Source organism: Scleropages formosus, chromosome 2 (assembly GCF_900964775.1).
Source record: "Scleropages formosus chromosome 2, fSclFor1.1, whole genome shotgun sequence".
Lineage (NCBI taxonomy): Eukaryota > Metazoa > Chordata > Actinopteri > Osteoglossiformes > Osteoglossidae > Scleropages > Scleropages formosus.
In genome coordinates, this window is record NC_041807.1 from 29923081 (window position 1) to 29942770 (window position 19690).

Sequence of the window (19690 nt, forward strand, 5' to 3'; positions counted from 1 at the left end):
GTCTCTTAAGAAAAAAATTCTATGTATATATGTATATATAAATTCCCCCACTCTTTTAAAAAATGAACTGGTTAATTGAATTGTTCAACGTACTTCATAAAAGGATGAAACTGCTTCAGTTACAATAACTGCTTAAGTATGTATATTTAACTTCGGCCAAGAAAACTGACAAGACAGTACAGTATAGTACAGCTCCACAAAGAAACAAAGTAACAAACCCATGGGGCAAGCGGAAGGGGTTAGTAAAGGGGTCGGGGTTTGGACTCCAGTGGTGCTGGACGGGATTGCTGATGGTCTTTTTTGTTTATCACTTCTTCAGCAGAGGGATTCCCACAGAAGCACGAAATTAATAATTTATTCTTATGCTCAACTCACTTAGTCCGCATTGATTCACTTACTCTGCATTTCCTCCCCGTCTTGCGAGCCTTTCAGTAAGTTGGGCTCGATCGGGGGTGCAGTCACTGCTGGGACAAAGGGGGAGCGGGGGGGGGGGGGGGGGTATAGGGGGGTGGTGGTCGCCCTCGGTTCCTCTGGGGTGGGGGGTGTACAGTTCACGGTGCGACGACGCCGGGGCTGGTAGTGGGAGTGCCGTTTGACAGCTGACACGTGTGAGAAGAAGTGCTCGACTTTGCGCTCCGCGGTTCACCCCGGCAGTGTAACCCGATCGGAGATGCGGATTGCGCTGAAAGGACCTGGTGTGTGTGTGTGAGTGACTGTGAGTGTGAGTGTGTGTGTGTGTGAGAGAGAGAGCGTGAGAGAGAGAGAGAGAGAGAGAGAGAGAGAGAGAGAGAGAGGAGTGTATGTGCGCGCACTTGACAGCCCTCCAGCAAAGTACATCCTCCTGCGCCCATTCGAAAGGAGGGGGATTTTTGCTCCTGAATGTGTAAATTTGCTGTGTCCCCCTTTCGGGAGCCGCCGTCCCCCCTGCCGCCACCGTCGCCGCCGCCGCTGCCCCCATCCCCTCCTGCGCGTGCCGCCCCAGCCGCTCGCGCTGCTCCTCCTGCCTTTCGTCAGCACTTTGCCTCCGACTGCTGCTCCGCTGCCTCTCTGACTCGATCTGACACGAAAAGCTTGAAGAGAGCCCATTGTGAGTGTCTGCTCTGAGGGATGAAGTAGAGAAAAAGGACCCAAGGCGGAGTTGTACCACATCCATCACATCGGGGCACCGTCGTCGGTAACAGCAGCAGCAGCAGCAGCAGCAGCAGCATCATCATCATCAGCATCAACATCAGCATCAGCATCAGCATCAGGGAGAGGAGATGCGTCGCGGGATCTAACAAACGTGCTCTACCTCTCTGCAACCCGCCCGACCACATCCTTCCTCTCAGCATCCGGTCCTCGGCGGTGAGAAGGGCACTCCGGAGCATCGCTAGGTCATCACCTGCGATGTGAGGGAGCATCAAGCAGCACCTCCCTGAGCGATCTAACAGCTTCACGATGGACATTTAACACTGGACATCAGTACTTTGGAGCAGCCGAGAAAGGCTCAACTATTCCACTGAAGCCCGTTCCGGTCGCTCCCCCGCCTCATCTAAGAATAATAATAAGAAGGATAATAATAATTAAAAAATAAATAAAAGAACATGAACTGATGTTTAATGGTGTAGCCTTCCGGTGTTTTATTTTATTTTTCATTGTACGTCGCAGATCCACCACCACGTAAAGACCCGGCCGGCATCTCTGACTGAAGCCCTTGAAAGATCTCGGACTGACGCGAAGGCACCAGGATGCTGTGTGCTCCGAACCCCATCGTCCGCTCGCAGGTGTCCCGCGTCCTGCTCCTCCTCCTCCTACTTTGGATAACACTCGGAACAGGAGTGCTGCACGTAGTCGGGTCCCAGCAAGGCATCCCCCTGTCTGTGTGAGTGCTCGGCGCCTCTACAACTTGGCAGACGCACACACGCACACACACACACACGCACACACACACACACACGCACACACACACACACACACACACACTTCTGTATGTTTGCAACTAAACGGTGCTTTGCTCACCTGTGTAACGGCTACACATCAATCAGAAAAGTTCTCTGCGGGGGGGTTAGTGTCACCAAAAAGTTACTCTTTTCAGTTGTTTCGGCCTGCAGCGGTAAAACTGTGCACTTCGCATTTCATCGGAGGTGTCTTTTGCACACACTTTGCGTTTTCCATGGGATGCGAAAAGTGTAAATAAATTCTATCGTTCGAATCTCTCCTCCAACTGTTGTACCAAGCAAGGTACTTAAACTTAGCTCGAACTGCTCAGGTAAAATTACCCAGGTGTATAAAGGACTAAATAACGTTGTATGTATGTATGTTGAATGTTTGGAGAAAAGCGTCAATTAAATGAATAAATATAATGTTAAAAAAAGCAAAAAAGAGTATATTTCATTCTGACACACTTTTAAAAATTAAAAATTTATTTAAGTTAACTTTTTATACTTTTAAAAATTTCTAAACTTTTCTGCAGTGTTTCATGGGTATGTATTATATATTATAAATGTTTATGTATTACCTATGTATATATTACAGTGGACACACAATTATGTACTATATATAATTGTACATTAGTATTATATATGTATTATATATAGACATAATAAATTAATATATGCTCAAGTATGTATAGAAATACTGTATATCCATGCACCTTTCAAGTACTACTTTCTTAAGCTAATACTGTAATAAGCTTACTGGAATATATGTGGGTGAGTCAAAAAGTATCTGCAATAATGTTTATCATAAAGATAAAAATTGCTGATACTTTTTGACTTAATAATACTTTATTATATATGTATAATGAATATAAAATAAAGTATTTAATATTTGTAAATATACGTTATGTATATATATATATTTCTTTGTGCACCTTTGTGTGGTGTGTGTCTGTGTAAAAGGCAATATGATAAGTTCAGTATAGATGCAGGGTGTAAATCTGGAAATGTGGCAAATGTGCATGTGCTGGCCTTGTTGGAAAGCAGAGTCATGTGACAGCCCCGACGCACACCTATTCTTTTTCTGCTGCTTGCAGTGTGAAGTTGTGGGCCTCTGCATTCGGCGGTGAAATTAAATCCATTTCGGCCAAGTACTCAGGTTCACAGCTGCTGCAGAAGGTAAGCCTCGTAACTTGCGTTTACTTCCTGTGCAAGGTGTGGGGTTTCTCGAACCGGGGGCTTTTCGTAGCACCTGCCAATTCATCACTGCGGCCCTCCGGATGACACGCATTTTGAAAAAGAATTCCGGAAATGCTCATCTTACGCTGCGAGCTCTGTGTGGTATTAGTGTGATTTAGCCCATAATGGTTTCAAGTTTCCAATCTGTGGCTCGTAACAGCTGACTCGCACACACACTGCCGGCACACACTCTGTTTCAACCTTCCTTTTAAAAACCCAGTCGGCTGAAAATTAAGTTCGGAACCTGACGTTTTAAATGCCTGTCATTTGCAGCTCTCAGAACTCAGGAGGGTGCTGTGCTTCCGTTCACAGCAGGATAACATCAGCTTTTATTTCTAGGCGAGTAACACGGTCCCTCCGTCATTCAGCGCTCCTGGTACTGTGCCCCGCCGAACGCGGAAGGGCTGCTGTAGCGGAACACGGTGCCGATGCCGACTTTACCCTACCTGCCAGCACTGTGGCGAACGGCGGCGGTGAAGCACCACTGTGCAATTGTGTATCATGACGGCAGTCCCACAATCCCCCTGTTCCTCCAGCGTGTGGCCTGTGCTCCTGGATGTATTACATCATTCCAGATAAGGGGAATGAATGTGGTTATCTCCTCTCCTCAGCCTGCAGCTGGGTCTTACCCCGCCTGCTCATCTCCACTCTCTGGAAAAATGGGACATCCTATTAAATTCAAATGAGGGGCTGGGAATTTATTGTAAAAAAAAAACCTTGATCAGGAAGTGCATTGGCTCTTCTAAATAACCTTAAACACACAACTCTGGATGGCCACAAATTGTACACTATATATATATTTTATCACGTTGTCATACATATAAGCATGCCATGAATAATGCAAAATTAAACTTTCTAAATATGAAATATTTAAAATAATGGAAGAAAAACAACATTGTTAATAGCTATTGACCACTCATTGCTTTAATCACAATTCTTGGTAAATTAGGAAAATTTCTTTGGGTGACAGCTTCTAAATGAAAAAAAGAAAAGGGTGACCGTGCTTGTGCGCGAATGGCAGTGTCAGGGTTAATTCCTGTGAAGGATCTCTTTGATTGGCAGATGGACTTAATTGGCTACTGCAGTCCCAGGGGGGCCTGAGATAATGCACCCCTTGGGGCTGGATTTGCTTTTAAATGGTCAAAAAGACAGAAAATACGTGACAAGCAGACGGAAGAGATTAGCACCCTTTAGTAAGTAAGTCCTCTGAGGAGTAATCAGATGGACATGCTCGTTTATTATTACCACTATTATTACCGGTTTGACCCCTGAAAAAAATATATAGAAATATGTAAATGTATAAACTGCAGTGCATAGAAATGTTTTTTTTTTTTAATGTTTCGCCATTTAATTGTTGAGATACGTAACCTTTTAAGCATCTGTTACATCCATTATTTAGCCCAAGGGTAACTGATAGGTTTACATGCAATATTTGTATCTTTTGCATGGAGGTTATAATTTGGAAAACACACAAGTGATTTTTGACAGCGTACATGATTATTCTATTGCAGTCAAACAAAGGAAAATAATATATTTTTTTCCTCGATTTACATGAAGTATAAACAATGAACGCTTGAAAATGGAACAATGCAATTGACAAATCCATTGTCTCTGCATTTGACATTTGACATCACCTCTCTGCTATCACTGTGTTTTTCCCTAAATCTATCCAACACAAACTGGGTATTAATATGTAGCCTTTAGTGTTTTGGCTCATTCTGCGGTACAAAATGTAAAGGCTGGAAGAGGGAAATAAAAAAGGACTGCAGCGGCGGCGTTGCTAATTTGCTGAATTTTGCACGGCTATCAACCGGGGTTTGGCACCATTAAATAAGTTACTAACCTGCAGTGATGCGTTCCTCCTTTGTGGGTTTGCCTCAAAAAACTGCGTGAGGTCTCCAGTTCTTCCGGTTGGTCGGAAATGTGGCTTAGCTGGTTGGCGTTGGTCCCGTGAGCCTGGTGCCAGGTGCGATTGCTGGTACGTGCGCGCTGTCTCCTGGCTTGGGCACTGCGACCTCGCCGCACGCGGGGAACACGTGCGGCTGTCGGATGGAGCGTGATGTGCTGCGTCCTTGCCGCGCGCCTTCGCCTGTGTCTGCTGGTTCAGGACTCTTTCCCCAGCCCTTCTTACCACAGCTCAGAATTTGAGCAAATATTTGTAAACACTTAACGTGATTCATTAACCTGCAGTTTATATTATTAGACATAAGTAGCTGAATTACACACATAAATTGTCTATAATTTGCAATGTTCAATTCTGCTTTTTCTGCATCATGTTCAAGTATTCAGTCCTGAGAGCACTATTTTATTATTTTTCCTTGTTAACATCATGGTACATTATACACTATTGATTTGTATCCTATTATTATTATTATTATTATTATTCAATAATATTTGACATTATACTTAGTTATTAGTATGTTTCAAAGCCATCGTTTGCTCACAAGACTGGCTTTGGATATTTTGGAGTCAAAGGCCAGCGTACAAGTTGACTGTAATAATAACTTCATGGCCATGGCAGTGGAGGTCACAACAGCAAATTTTGATCTGTCCAGCAGAGATGGGAGAAAAATGGCGCCGCCGACAATATTTATTGCAATAGGCATCATTCTGAATCGAGGGCTTTTGTTGCGTTTGAAGAAGCCCGTCATCGGTGCGAGTTTCTGGCGTGAGGTGAAGATTTACGGCAGCCGTCAGCTCCTCCACAACAATAACGTGTTCCTGGGCACTGTGGTTCTTTCAGAACACTGCAGCGTTATCTATAACCCTAACTAACATACTTCCACAACGCACACTCTGTTTTATTATTTGTGCAAAACAATTCATTAAGTCCAGCAGGAAATGAAATTACGCTGTATGCGCCGCGAAAAATGGCTCGTTGCATAAATACGGTGAAACAGATGAGATGACACATACAGATGAGCTGCTATCAGGGCCCTGGTCAGTTCGTGAAAGAGAGAGCTGCGCACTCAGGTCTTCACATATTCACACTTCATGCCTTCGCCCATAACTACGGCCCGTTAAGTCCGTGTACGACGTCTGTCCGCTACGTACTTTAAGAGTTCCGACAGTGACGAACAGAGCTCAGCTGCTCTCATCTTCGTGCTGTCCGTCTCTTCCGAATGTCGGTAAACAAAGTAACAGCGGGCACTTCCAGTCGGTCTATTTTTGTGTGCGGAGACATTGCCGCACATTTCTTTTTGACGCCATCCTTTTTTGAAAGGCCTTTTGAAAGAAGAAGGCGCTCTGCGAAACTTGCGCCGTTCATAGCCCCGCATTTATGCTGGAGCTCAGCTGGATATTTATAACAGTCTGCGGGAGGGACACTGAGCATCGCTACTAAAAGGACTCATCTCTGGAAGAGGCAAATTAATTACCCAACATTAATATGTACATGCACAACTGTACATGTATATATATGTAAATACGTTGTATGCACTTTATTGAAGTAGTGTAAAAACCTGGTAATTTATTTGCTTCTGTTTATTGATATAAAAAGTGTAGCATTATCATCATGACAAATTATAGCAACGGCAGTATTAGTGTTCTGAATAATAATCCGTGTCATATTTTTATTCACCGTGTGTTAAGTGCTGGTGCCGGCGAGCACGTACACAGGAGAACAAAAGAGCCGAAAGCTCGGTTTTGCTCGCGATTTTGCCTGCGATTCCGTGCGTGGTGGAACCTATTGTTACATCGTTCATCCGGCTGCGCGACGCACTGCGATGGGGAGGGTGTTGGACGGAGCTCAGGTCTCCCCCGTCCTTTGTGTGCGTTGCCGTATGGTGTTGTTCGGAGACACGGAGGAAGAGAGGTAGCCGCGTCTCTCCGCTCGTGGCTGTGTGCTGAGCCAGGCCCTCTTCTGCAGCGTTCCCCGGGAGCCTGCGCCCAAAAGTCGCTTCCTCTTTGTGTTGGCAAATAGTACAATTTCAAGGTTGAACGAGCAGGCACCGCGTATGGCAAACAGGGCCCGCGCGTGCGACGGAGACGGGTGGCGTCCGAACGAGATCCCCTGTTTAAAAAAAAGCTCCGATTATTACTCCTCATGCAAATATACCTTCATCTTAAAATGCAGACCTGCGCACATCCGGCTGTGTGCTGCCCAGGGGCTGCAAGTGTTACGACCGAGACGTGTAGTAGCGCGTCGGCGAAAGATCACAGCTCGTGTGTCGACGTTGTTCCGCTCTCCGGAAACCTTCATTTCATGTACCGTCGATCTTGCGTGCAGAAGAGAATCTGGACGGATTGTTAGCGTATTTATATTTGAGGAGCGCCTCGGCTCGGCGCGGTGTGTTTTTCAAAGAGCTATACGTTTCGTGAAGTGACGAACGGAACCGCGGCCTTTAAACGCGTTCTGCTGAAACTCGGCTCCCGGGCACCACGGCGCGCGCCCGGACCTCCCGGCACTTCCATTATCCGCAGAGAGCAACCAAAAATACCCACAACGTGCTGCTATACGGGGCCCGTCACCGCGTCGCCCGTCGTGGCAGAGTTCGTAATCCAGTGTTTTAATTTCCGCTGGAAGAATTAGCAGGCGCCGAATCTGGGAATGTTGAAATGTGCTGATAGCTGTGGTTGAATCGGCAGATCTGTTAGTCTGCGAGATAAACAGTGCATGAAGACAGCTTCCATCTGCTGTGGGTTTCCGTGCAGAAATCCTCATGGGTGACAGTTCACTGCCGGCTTTGACTTCTCTTTGTTTTATCCGGGGAAAAGCAAGTTTGGCTTAAAATTGAAATAAGCCTTCATGTTAATTTAACGTTACTTCATATAAGAAATAACGTTAATTTAACGTTATTTTTAATATGAAGTTTTGCACTAAGCAAATGCGCAAATACTGGGAGATGCAGGTTAGCCGAAGTGGACGGCGGGGGTATATTAAATCTTTTCACTGGATCCTTTTGAACTTTTCCCAGATTGATTTACCACCTTGCAAAGGGCAATTTTTCTCAAGGACATTTGTATTGAATTTTTCCCCATTTTAAATTGATCAAAAACTTTTAAGTAAATCTTCTTTAGGCTACTGTATCTGGGCAAAAAATCTATAACACGTATCAAAAGAAACCGGCCACCAGAAGCAAAGCGATCCCTCATTTTCTCCGCTTCTGCGTAGCACTGAAAAAAACATTCTTAAGTGAAAATAAAACTTTCATGAGCAGGAGCTCGAAATTCATCTGTTCAACAGAAAATAATCAGTTGATCTAGTTAAAAGAAGGAGAAAGACAAATTACAGCCATTATTTTTGGTTAGTGTTTCTGCACATTATCCAGTCGTTGAAAAGTGTTGAATGCTTTGTTTCTGACGATGCCAAGATGCTTTGCCACGCCCGGCTTGTTCTTAAACTGAACGCGGCCTTCCGTCATTTGAAATATTTTGCCGTTAAATACTTTGTACGGTTGCGCAGCCCATAATTGCTCCTTGCAGCTGTTGCGACACTTGTATTACCTCATAAATGTAGAGAAAATTCTGTGCAAAATTGAGAATGGCAGAAAACCATGATTATAGAGTATATGTAAGGAAGGAGCTGTTGATGTCATACTTATATTCTCGTTGCCATGCCCTGGAATTTCCTTGAGATGTGGATAATTCTGAGGGGAATCCAGGTCGGTTGCTCGAGTAAATAGAAAAGCCCTCGATGAGAAAACCCTCAAAACGCGACGTGACCAAACCGCAGGTGGGGGCGGGCAGGGCCGCTGGCAAATGAAATGTAGATGGACGGAAAAGAAGTCGGGAGCATTTTTGCTGCCGCCATTGTTATAAGCCCAGCCTGGGGCCAGCTACTCGCAAACTGCGGATGCGGCGTGCAGAGGGAGAGGACCTGGGCTCTCTCCGCTGGCACTGCACCCCGGTACGACCGGTGGCCCACCTCTCTCTCGCCTCTCTATGCTTGTGGCAAATCGATTTGTTCACGCTTTCGTTACGGCCCATTTGAATCCTTGCCATTTGCACTCTCCCGTTTTGAGTTTCAAATACGGGTAATTCTGTCACCTGCCGTGATTGCTGGAAGTCTCTGGGAAGAGAATTCTTTGCGGAAATGACTGAACTGACGCGCAGACGTAGATATAAAAGATAAGAATGTATTCCTTTAAATTTACTGTAGACATATGGAGTAGTAGTAATGTTACATACGTATTAAATCCAAACATGTAAATTTAAAATGATGCTGAGTCTGTACTTTTCTTCACTTTTAGTTGCACAGTGGGCCAGGAGGTAGCGTAGTGGTTGGAACCGTCTTGCCTGGGCGTGAATCTCTGCTCCTGCTATGGTACCCATGATCAAAATACTAACCCCGAATTGCTCCAGTAGCAGCGACCCAACTGATTAAATGGTTAACCATCAAGTTAGACACAGACGTGCAGATAGTGTAAGTCATTCTTGGGAAAAATTTGAGCTTAATAATAATAATAATAATAATAATAATCATAATAATAATAAAAAACAAAAAAAAAAAAACACTGTCATCCAGTCCAGGGTGCACCCACCTCCACCTTGGGCCCAATGATTCTGGTTTTGGCTCTGGATCTTTGCAACCCTGATCAGGACAAGCTCTCACTAAAAATGGATGGTTGTGCCTGAAACACATCTTTGGACTGTGAGAGGAAACCAGAAGACTTGAAAATGCATGCGAATATGCGGCGAACTTGCAAACTCCACACGTTCAGAGGTCGATTCGAGCTGACATCCAAACAGCACAGGAACTGTGTGGCACCAGTGCTACCTTCTGCCACCATGCCACCCATGTTTGTTTACTGAGGTTCTCATTTTTTACAAATGTCATACTTTGGGGGAAGATTTTTGGAATTTGGAGGGATTCTATTTCACTACATGCTGTCAGCCAAACCTATTTTCTCTACAATGTCTTGTTAAAGAAACCAGTACACAGCTACGATAACGATTCATTTGTCCCGTAGCATTATCAATGAGCAGCTTTCAAATTTTTCCATAAATAAAAGCTTCATAAATTATAGATCCCTAGAATCGATTATTTCTAGAAAGAAAGAGCAGTGATATATACTAATACTAAAACCCTAATACTAAAATATATTTTTTAATCAGTATGTCTAGTACAAAAATATAAAATGTATTAATTTATTACATTTACTCTATATAATGCTTTTAAATTTGTTCTTATATCCAATATTTTATTTTCTTAGCTATAAAGCACACAATAGCAGTACTATAGAGGTTCCTCCATAACAGTGACAATATGCTGCAAAGTATTGTTCTGTAAGGACATTTCATAATTAACAATTGAAATGACATCTGGCCCTTTTACAAACAAACCGTAAAACCCCCCCCACTGTGTAACAAAACAAATATGTAGGAACACGTATTAAATGAACTACCTTCTCCATGTTTCTCTGTCTGCATGCTGAGTTCTTGAATAACGCATTAAATTAGAAAATATATTTCAAAGAAAAATAATGTAAAGGAACACCTGCTCTTTTGTTTTATGAGTTAGAATGTCAAAGATACAATTTATACAACAATTTATTATACAACAAAAATATGTGAGGGTTTATTATTAAATATTTTACATGCAGAATTTATTTGTATTTCTGCATCATTATGATAGTGAAAATCATATGCATTCAACTTCAAAATGTTTTGTTGCCGTTTTCTAAAAATGCACACACTTTATAGGGAACGCAGTTTTAATGGAGCATTGTACTGAGCGGGGATATCGTTCTGTTAATAACATTACTTAAACTGTCAAGTGCAGCATTTGATTTTTGTCACATCTTGGGATGCGGCTTAAATCCTGTCGCGAAGCACTGGTGTCTAATAGCTGACAGTTTGCACGTCACCAGCGAACATGTGAATTAGTCTTGACTGAAGAGGGACCGGCTTGCGTGCTGCTTTCGCGGCCTTATGGGAGCGTTCATTTCCATAAATATACACCCGCCCTGTTGCTGAATTCCATGCTGCAAATTTGTGGGGAGGGTGACCTGTGTGCAGAACTCTGCAGTGCAAAGAGAAAATACAGCAACTTCTTCATCATCACCTTCATCATCATCACCTTCATCACAATCATCATAGGGTCACTGATGGAGAGGCTGCAAGAGGGACATTGGTGCAATTGTACACACTGGGCACTAGGTGGAAGCAGTGAGACCTGGGAGTCCAGCCCTTATACTGGTACTGAAATGAGGAGCAGCGATCATGGCGCTGCGGTGTTAACTCTCACCTAAGATTTACCTTCTCCACTGAACACGGGTTATTGTGTGAGCGGGAGGTATATGAAATCTATCTTTATGAAACTGAATAGCTGTCAGCACTCTTTCAACTTTAACAACTAACCCTAACCCTATCCTGAACCCTAACCCTAACCCTAACCCTAAAGAGTGAATACTATACATTGCGGCTGGTGGGGCTTTGCAGGTGTGGGCATACGCCTTATTTAAACTTAAACTTTAAAACAGTTTTCAGTGGTTATCAACAAAAATCCTTTAAGTTCTGTTTATAAATGCATTAACTTGTTATAGCGGTATTTTAGGGTGCCTGCACAGTCAGTGAATTGTGTTGGAATTGTGAAGTCTTGTTAGTGTTCAGTTGCTGAAACAAAGTGACTGGTCATTGTCCATAGTTATTCAGCTGCATGTTGCACTCGAGGCATTATGGTACCTTTTACTGGTACCTTTCTCAAGGTGCTGTAGCAGTGAAATGCGAATCAGCAACCATTAGGCTACCCGCGTACTGCAGATACCACCACTTCCAACTTGGCACTTCTTCTATGAACAATGCAGTGATAGCGGTGATCAGTGCCACCTCCAATGACAATTTGTAAATGAAACTCCAAAACATTTAACGAAAGATGGAGGTCTGGAGATCACACCAAAATTTTTATGTTGTGCAATGAACTGTACACTAAATCATGTACTATACCTCATACTGTATACCAGCTGTTAACATTCTGTACACTTTACTGCCAGTGGTCAATATTCTGTATTTTACATATAAAAATACCTTGAACGCTACATAAACAACTTGTTAAAGCAACATCAGATGACAATTCTTATTCATTCTTGCTATGGCTGCGACATGAAATAGCAACACTGCTAATCAGCAGTTTCACTTATAGGTTCCAGCTGGTGTAAATACAGAACTAAGAAAAAGATTACTTTTCCTGTTTGATGGCTTCCGTTTCATATGCTGTGCTTTAACCGCGAGGTATGTACTAATCCCGTTTAGTAACAGCTGTCACAGATTGCGGCATTAGGTGTAGCCTAGTTGTCATGGAGCTGTGCCAGTTGGTGCCGTGTTCAAATCCCAGGAGATGATTCAAGCGAGATGCTTAATACGAATGGCTCCTGTAAATATGAAAATATAAACTCTTTGTGTGTTTCTTGGGGAAAAGTGTTTTCGAAGCAAGACAGGTATTTACAAAATTTCAATATTTCATAAGACAGTATGCACAGTATGCGGGGACAACACCGTGAAGTGATACTGCACAGCGCACTGGCTTAAGGGCTTACATGTATAGCTCTAGTGTCCATGGATGTGCGCTTCAGCATTTATCATATTCTAGTCTGATTGTAACTTGTAAAGGTTGACCTTCAATTTCCTTATTTGTTGTTTAGTTTGTCATTTACTTTGTTATTTATTTTCTTATTATTTTTTTATTTATTATTTTGTTGGCATACGTAAAATAATACCTTGTTATTGTGCGTCATGTTGAGCTGCTGTATATGAATTTTCGTGCACAGATTAATAAAGTATTATCCTATCCTATTGTGTGGTTCTGTGGTACATGGGACCCGAGGCTGTGCTTGAAGGAGACGGATTTATGGTCTGACATGTTATTTCATCTGATGTGAAATATTTAGCTTGATAAGTTAGTTGGTTAAACATTTTTACTTTTTTGAGAGAAGTGTCTTCTTCTTATTATTATTATTAATAATTATGATAATTATTTTATTTTATTTTTAAGGAGAATATGACAGATATTTTTTTTTTCCCTCGATGGAGACCTTTCATTATTTTTCATAGTGTGGCTAAAGCTTTTATGCAAAAGTAATTTAATATTAGGCACTGTTATACTTTTGGCATTTATAGTTACACTTTTTTCACCAGAAGAATTACCTTGCCAATAATTAATAATACAGAGTTCATTCTGAGGCTTGGTATAATAACACCGAGTTCAAGTCCCTTTTCTTAACCACTATGCCATATGCAATCTCCAGTTTTTCCCATAGGCCTATTGCAGCCATTGACTATGCTTAAATCATACATTTAAATTTGGAAATTAAAATGTAAAATTGCAAGACAACTATCCAAATAAAATACCGCAGGGAAAAGCAGCCAAACACTTGCATTCAATTGAAATGATCGTGCATATAAGATCCTTAAAGTAATCAAAAGCCTCTCCAAGCCTTCTTGGTGTGACTTTTTTCTGAGTCCTGCTGTCAGGGAGTGTGTGTTTTGTTGCAGTCATGTGGAGCGATGCAGCGGAATGAAGCGACTGCGATACGGCACAATATATGGCCCCTGCGGCGCTCCCTCTGGTTATTTGCTGACACAAAAATGCATATGGCCTGAGATAAGGCACCGGAGGAGTGCCTGGCGCCAAGCATCCCCGATCGCCTTCTGCGACCGGTTCACCAGTGATAAATGTGAGCAATTTTGATAAATATCCCCTTTCACGAGCATTCATCATCAGATGCCATTCATGCAGCCCCACTGATCGCCATGGATAAGAAAGCAATCCTCAGGGCTCTGGTAATGAAACTAACCTGGCATCCCACACCCTGCACCCCTGTCACCATTATCATCTCCGACACACAATGATCTGCCTAATTACGTGTTGGAGCACGGCATGTGTCAGCGAGCGCACTTTGATTGATTTCGGGGTCTTTGGTTTTTGTACGGAACGGACTCCAGTATTGCCACTCGTAGATAAAACCGAAAACAAAATTGTACATTAAAATTGACCAAATAATTCTGCATTCAGAGAAATATGTGCTCACCACAACACATGCAATAATGTCTCAAAGAATAGCTTGTAGGACTTGGAAAGTGACCTGCGGGTATTTCAGTGAAGGCGCGTTGGGTGCTGAGAATGGACTAGCCGCTACTATGGAACGTCACGCTTTTTTAATATTTCATCGCCCTCTTTTCTCAGATATTTCATGTCATTTCCCACAAGCTCCTGCTGCTAACTGTAACAGATTTAATGCAGAATATTTTCGAAACATGTGAACTCGGCAAAAATTGTACGTAGAGGAGAGTTTTCGCTCAGTTTGGCCGATGGTGAGTTATTGTAAGAGAAACCAGGAATTAAAGGAGGGCAGTGTTATAGAAGACACGTTCCATGTGGTGCAGTTGGCAGCGTGCGATGGGTCAGTACGTGCCGCAGTTACTTGGGCGTAACTATGGCAGTATATTATGTAACGTATATTTATTGCTGGGTGCTGTTGGTGGACAAACTATACGTAAGAGGACTCTTGAGATCGTTGATATCCACCAGACTCGTCAGACATTTTCTGTGAATTTGTTTGGAAATGATATATTTTCCTTAGTCACATTTCTCTTATTAATTAATTTTTTCCCGATTATGTAAATGTATGAGGTCTATGTGCTGTTAACTACGAAACTTGTCATTCGGTTCATCTGCAATGCATTTCAAATACTAAACATTTCACTATGAGTGCAAAATGTGTTATACTAGTGTTATAATAAGAGTTATGAGTTAGAATATTAGCAAACAATCCACATCTCTCCCTTCTGTCCTGAAGGAAAAAAGTAGTAGCGGTGGAGGAAAGATTTGGAATTGTGGACTTCAAGCTTTGTCAGCCCTGAAAACAGAATTCTGAACTCAAATAGACAAGAAAGACACGTCTCTTTTGCTCATTCTGATATTTTTTCTTTTGTAAACGTAGCCAGTCATCAGTACACACCTCGCATGGATTTTAATCTTTCACATATCTTTGGATAACCCCCTATAATCACTCCATTTTCTGAAACTGGCAAAAAAGGTTGAGGTTAAATACTGATGTCTTTTAACTGGATATAGGAATTACCACTTAAATTTATACGGAATGAATTTCCCTGCTGTCTTGTGATGCCGAGTCCATGCTTTATTATCCCGTTGAATTTCTTGCTGTATGTCTCCGCACAGAAATTAATGTGCACCTGTTTCTGACAGTCAATTAGTTATGGTAATTTCGAAGGGCTAGATTAATTAAATAGCTGAGATAATTGAATAAAATCTTTCTTCAAGAGATTGCTGAGTGAATCTCTCCCTAGTTTGGCGTGACCTTTGTTACCTGAGGAGCAGCGAAAATGCAAATAGTTTTAACCCTCGATGATCTAACAAAGCATTTAACGATAAAACAAGCAAATCGAGCTGACTTTACGGACGTGCGATGTGATGGCTTTACAGTTATAATAATAATAATAGCCAGAAAGTACTAGGAATGGTTTACATAAATTGGAAAAAGAGAAGTGTTTTAGATGACTTACTATGGTTAAAAGGGTCTTTGGTATTCTTTGGTAATGGGAGGTTAAGAAAGAACATTTACTCCAGCTAGTGGCATTTACAGCATTTAGCTCGGCCTCGCTTCTGTGAAGGACTCGTGTGCAACTGCATTAATCTCTGTGCCCGTCAGTGCGGGCTGCTCCTTAATTCATTACATACGGATGCTCCTAATAAAGAAACAGGTTCGAGTGATGAATAGACGTTCAAAGTCAATTATTGCGTTGCTATAAATCACAGTACATGCACTTTGATACAGGAGCTGCTGCTTTGGTAAATGTACCTGCATAATTACCTAAATTAATAGGTAATAAGTAGAGCGATATCAGTGCTTCTGCTGTGGAAGAATGTGTTTACTGCAGAGCTACTTCCACATGGGCCACATTCTGAGATGCATGTGGAGAACTGCAGCGATTCTTATATCTACAGGATATCAGGGTACTGCTTTGGTGAAAACACGGCTTCTTGGCAACCAAGTGGAAGATCGGCCCTTCAAACATCGAGGCACTTTGAAACACTAACCCGTGGTTGTCGAAATACCACAGATAATTTTAACATTTGGTGATTGTACAACGAATGCATACTTTTGGAAATGTAAGCTGCAAAGAACTGGCATCCTGTCCAGGGTGTACCCTGTATTATGCTATATGTTTCTGGGATAGGCTCCGCGCCACAGTGACCCTTCATTGGACAAAGGGTAACTGACAATGAATGAATGAAAAACAACTAAGTGCCACGGCTCTCCAAAGTAAGCCCACTCACCCCATCAAAACACATCTCAAATGCTTCATATACACACGCCACTATATTCCATGCTTGAAATATTTCTTACTATTTAATTCACTGCTCAGGATTCATGATAAATCGCTTCAATACTCCAGTAATTCATAATCTTTCTTTGGTAATTTCTGTGTAAAAATCGCGAAAGCAACACAATACCTGTGCACAATGATGTCTGACAAAAAAAGCGACATGAGACCAAGGTGAAGTGAAAACGAAAGTTTTGAAGTATCTGGGAAATTTACTGAAACCTGTGTACAATGCACCTGTTTCTGGCAGAGGTTGTCCTGCTCAGTGCCAAATAAATGAAAACACAATATTACATTTTTATTTGATACGCACCTGAGGATCGCACTCCTGACATGTCTATGATTACATTTGCAGTACTGAAGACTAGCTATGAAAAATGCTGTTCGTCCTGTCGCAGCTAATGCCACATCATTAGCAATTTTTACATGATTCAGATATGAAAACATGAAATTTCCCTTTATGCAACAGGAAAAGAGTAAGATCCTTGAAAACTTTTAAGAGAGGAATTACTTCTACTATATCTCTTGTATTTGATTATTTTTGCTCTGTTGGGCTGAACTGCAATTTTTTTGCCAAGCAAACAAAAAGAGGGTTGTGCCTCTTCAATTATAAATCAGATACATTTTAGTTTATGCTGGTACTAAACTATACATGGGAGGGGAATAAGGGACACTGCAGTGTGACGTCGGAGAATTGTGGATCCAAAATAGTTCAGCCGACCCAGCAAGTTGGCGTCCTCCCGCCGCAAGTTGTGTTCTGCTGCCGGAATGGGAATGATTAGAGGGGACATTGGCTTGACCTGGACAAATGGACGTCCTGAAGCATCTGTGTCCCCTTCACCTCAATTACAAGAATTTCTGAATCAGCTTTTTATTAAAATGAAGAAAAAGAAGAAAAGTTGACATTGACATTATTGCATTATTTCATTATGCATTAATGCATGCGTTCTTTACCTTCGATGAACTTGCAGAACTCAAAATTTCAGCATATATATCCCATTTCCTCCATTTCTTCAACCTCTTGTAGACCGTAACACAGGCAGGCCCTTCCAGAAGAGTTTACAAAATATAAGTAAAAAAAATGTATAATGGTAAGACTTTCATAATCTCTTCATTTGCAAACAAGCTGTAATTTGGAGTGTTTTGCTGAACGTATGGATATGACAGTGGACTCACTGGGGTCCTTTGATTACTTACTGGAGCACGTTCAGCTAAGACCTTCCTGGGGGGGGCAGCATCTATTGTAAATGGCCGGTAGACAGAATAGCTCAGTACAGCAAATCATTCCAGGGGGGTGCGATGGCACAGTGGGTTTGGCTGGATCCAGCTGTCCGGTGGGTCTGGGATTCGGCTCCCGCTTGGGGTGTCTTGTGATGGACTGGCGTCCCATCTTTGTGTCCCCTTGCGCCCTGGGTCGCTGGGTTAGGCTCCGGTTTGCTGTGACCCCCGCTTGGGACAAGCAGCTTCAGCCAGTGTTTGTGTGTGAGCATATCCTTCCAGCGACTTCTAGGAGATCTGTAGGTGAAGCCAAAGATACTGGCCACAGCTGCTTTGTACACTCATCTTTTGCAAAAACATGGTAACCACCTTTCCTTGTGTGATTCAAGGGTTACGATTGCCATCATCTTTTACAGCCATCTCGCCGATGTATCCTATTTTGTGCGCAATGGCTCATTAAAAGTTATCTGATGTGGCCACAGCAGTAAGCATAAGAGTTTTGTGACTTTAACTAAAAAAATACCATGGCTGTAAAAATGTTCGTAGAAAGCTATTAATATTCAAAGTGTTAATAACGGAAATATTTCCAAGCTTTGATGCCTTCATGGCATTCATACTGCTTTCACTGACTTCCTGGAAATTTTGTGTCTATTTACATAAATTTTACAGTTTGCATTTGCAAAATTCCCCCTGGATAATTTGTAATGATTTGCGATTATTGCTCATAGACTTAAAATGCTTTTAATTTTGCAGAAAGAAGAGAACGAGGAATAAGATTCATAATGTTGCACAGTGCCAGGAAAGGGAGCAGGCCTTCAGAGTGGATCAGTTCTGGATACAAAGAAGGTCTGCAGCTGAGAATATATGATATCCTGAACACAGGGATATTCATACCTTCCACCCAAATGGGCTTAAACTGGCTGACATTTGACACTTAGAATATAGTGATCACTGCAGTTCCTTTAAATATGTCAGGTTGTGGGTAAAGTCGCTGGAATGTAATTGCGTGCATTGGTTGTAGTTTGGCAGATACTGGATTTATTGACGGGGGCCGGTGCGTGGCCTCTGACTGTTGATGGAACTGAGAGAAGCTCATGCTTACTACCTTGCGAACATGGCCTTGGATGGCCCGGGGCTGCGAGACCCAGGTAGGCCTGGCACCGCTTGTAAATGACAGAAAATGAGTATTGATCACGATGACTGCAGTTGCTTCCCAGTGTCCTTTGTTACTGGATGGTGTTAGTCTGTGATGATAGGTTGCCTGATGATGCGTAAAAAACAGGATGAAGTCCAAGGTGGGGGACGAGTTTTTTTTAAAGGAGACGATCTGTCTTTATACATAGTAACCATGTGTCGTTAATGTGCGTGACATCCCTCGAGTAACCCGAAGACAAATTAGGATTGACAGGACTGCGTGTCGTCTTCACATTGTGCCCTCCGTGAAGCTGCAGGCTGTCTGGAGTTCACGTGTTTTTCATGTTGTATTTTAGGGTGATTTCTGCCTACCTCTCTTGCATAACTGGACATCTTGAGGATCGCATTCTCATCCCCCAGACACACGTTCTGTCCCGTGTCTAACCCAGGACCGATCTCCTTTGTGTCAGGTCTTTTCCGTGTATGCTCCCTCCTCCCCTGCTGGGTTACATCTCTTGCCCTGCTTTGCTTACTTGGATTTGTTTCCCCACCTTCCTCTCAAGGGCAGTAGCTGCTGAAGTCCTTGAGGAGCTATACCTGTGATCAAAAGCATTATGGGTTCAAGTCTCATGAGAGATTCAGCCATGTTGCCCTTCAGCAAGGTAACCGCAATATCCAAAAAGAAAAACCACTAGCTATACATGTGTAAGTCACTTTGGATGACAGTGAGTGCTGAAAATAATGCATTTGTCTCAGATTTATATTTAGTTTACCAAAACTGACTGACAACATGGTTCAAAAGAAAATGCTTTTAGATTTATAAAAAATAAATATACAAAACATAACCATATTTAAAATATGAAAATGTATGATTGCTGTTTCTGAAATGGTGGGATGCA

At 42.4% G+C, this 19690-nt stretch overlaps 1 protein-coding gene across 1 annotated transcript in view; it reads left to right on the top strand.

The window, feature by feature from the left end:
• Window positions 1-1030: 1030 nt before the first annotated feature.
• The window catches only part of cacna2d3a (calcium channel, voltage-dependent, alpha 2/delta subunit 3a), a 169307-nt gene continuing 150647 nt past the window's right edge, over window positions 1031-19690 (top strand). Inside the window, exons 1-3 of the mRNA XM_029259247.1 lie at window positions 1031-1388; window positions 1648-1861; window positions 3014-3095. Coding sequence (XP_029115080.1) covers window positions 1728-1861; window positions 3014-3095 — 216 coding nt within the window. The 5' untranslated portion in view covers window positions 1031-1388; window positions 1648-1727. The remainder of the gene's footprint in view (window positions 1389-1647; window positions 1862-3013; window positions 3096-19690) is intronic.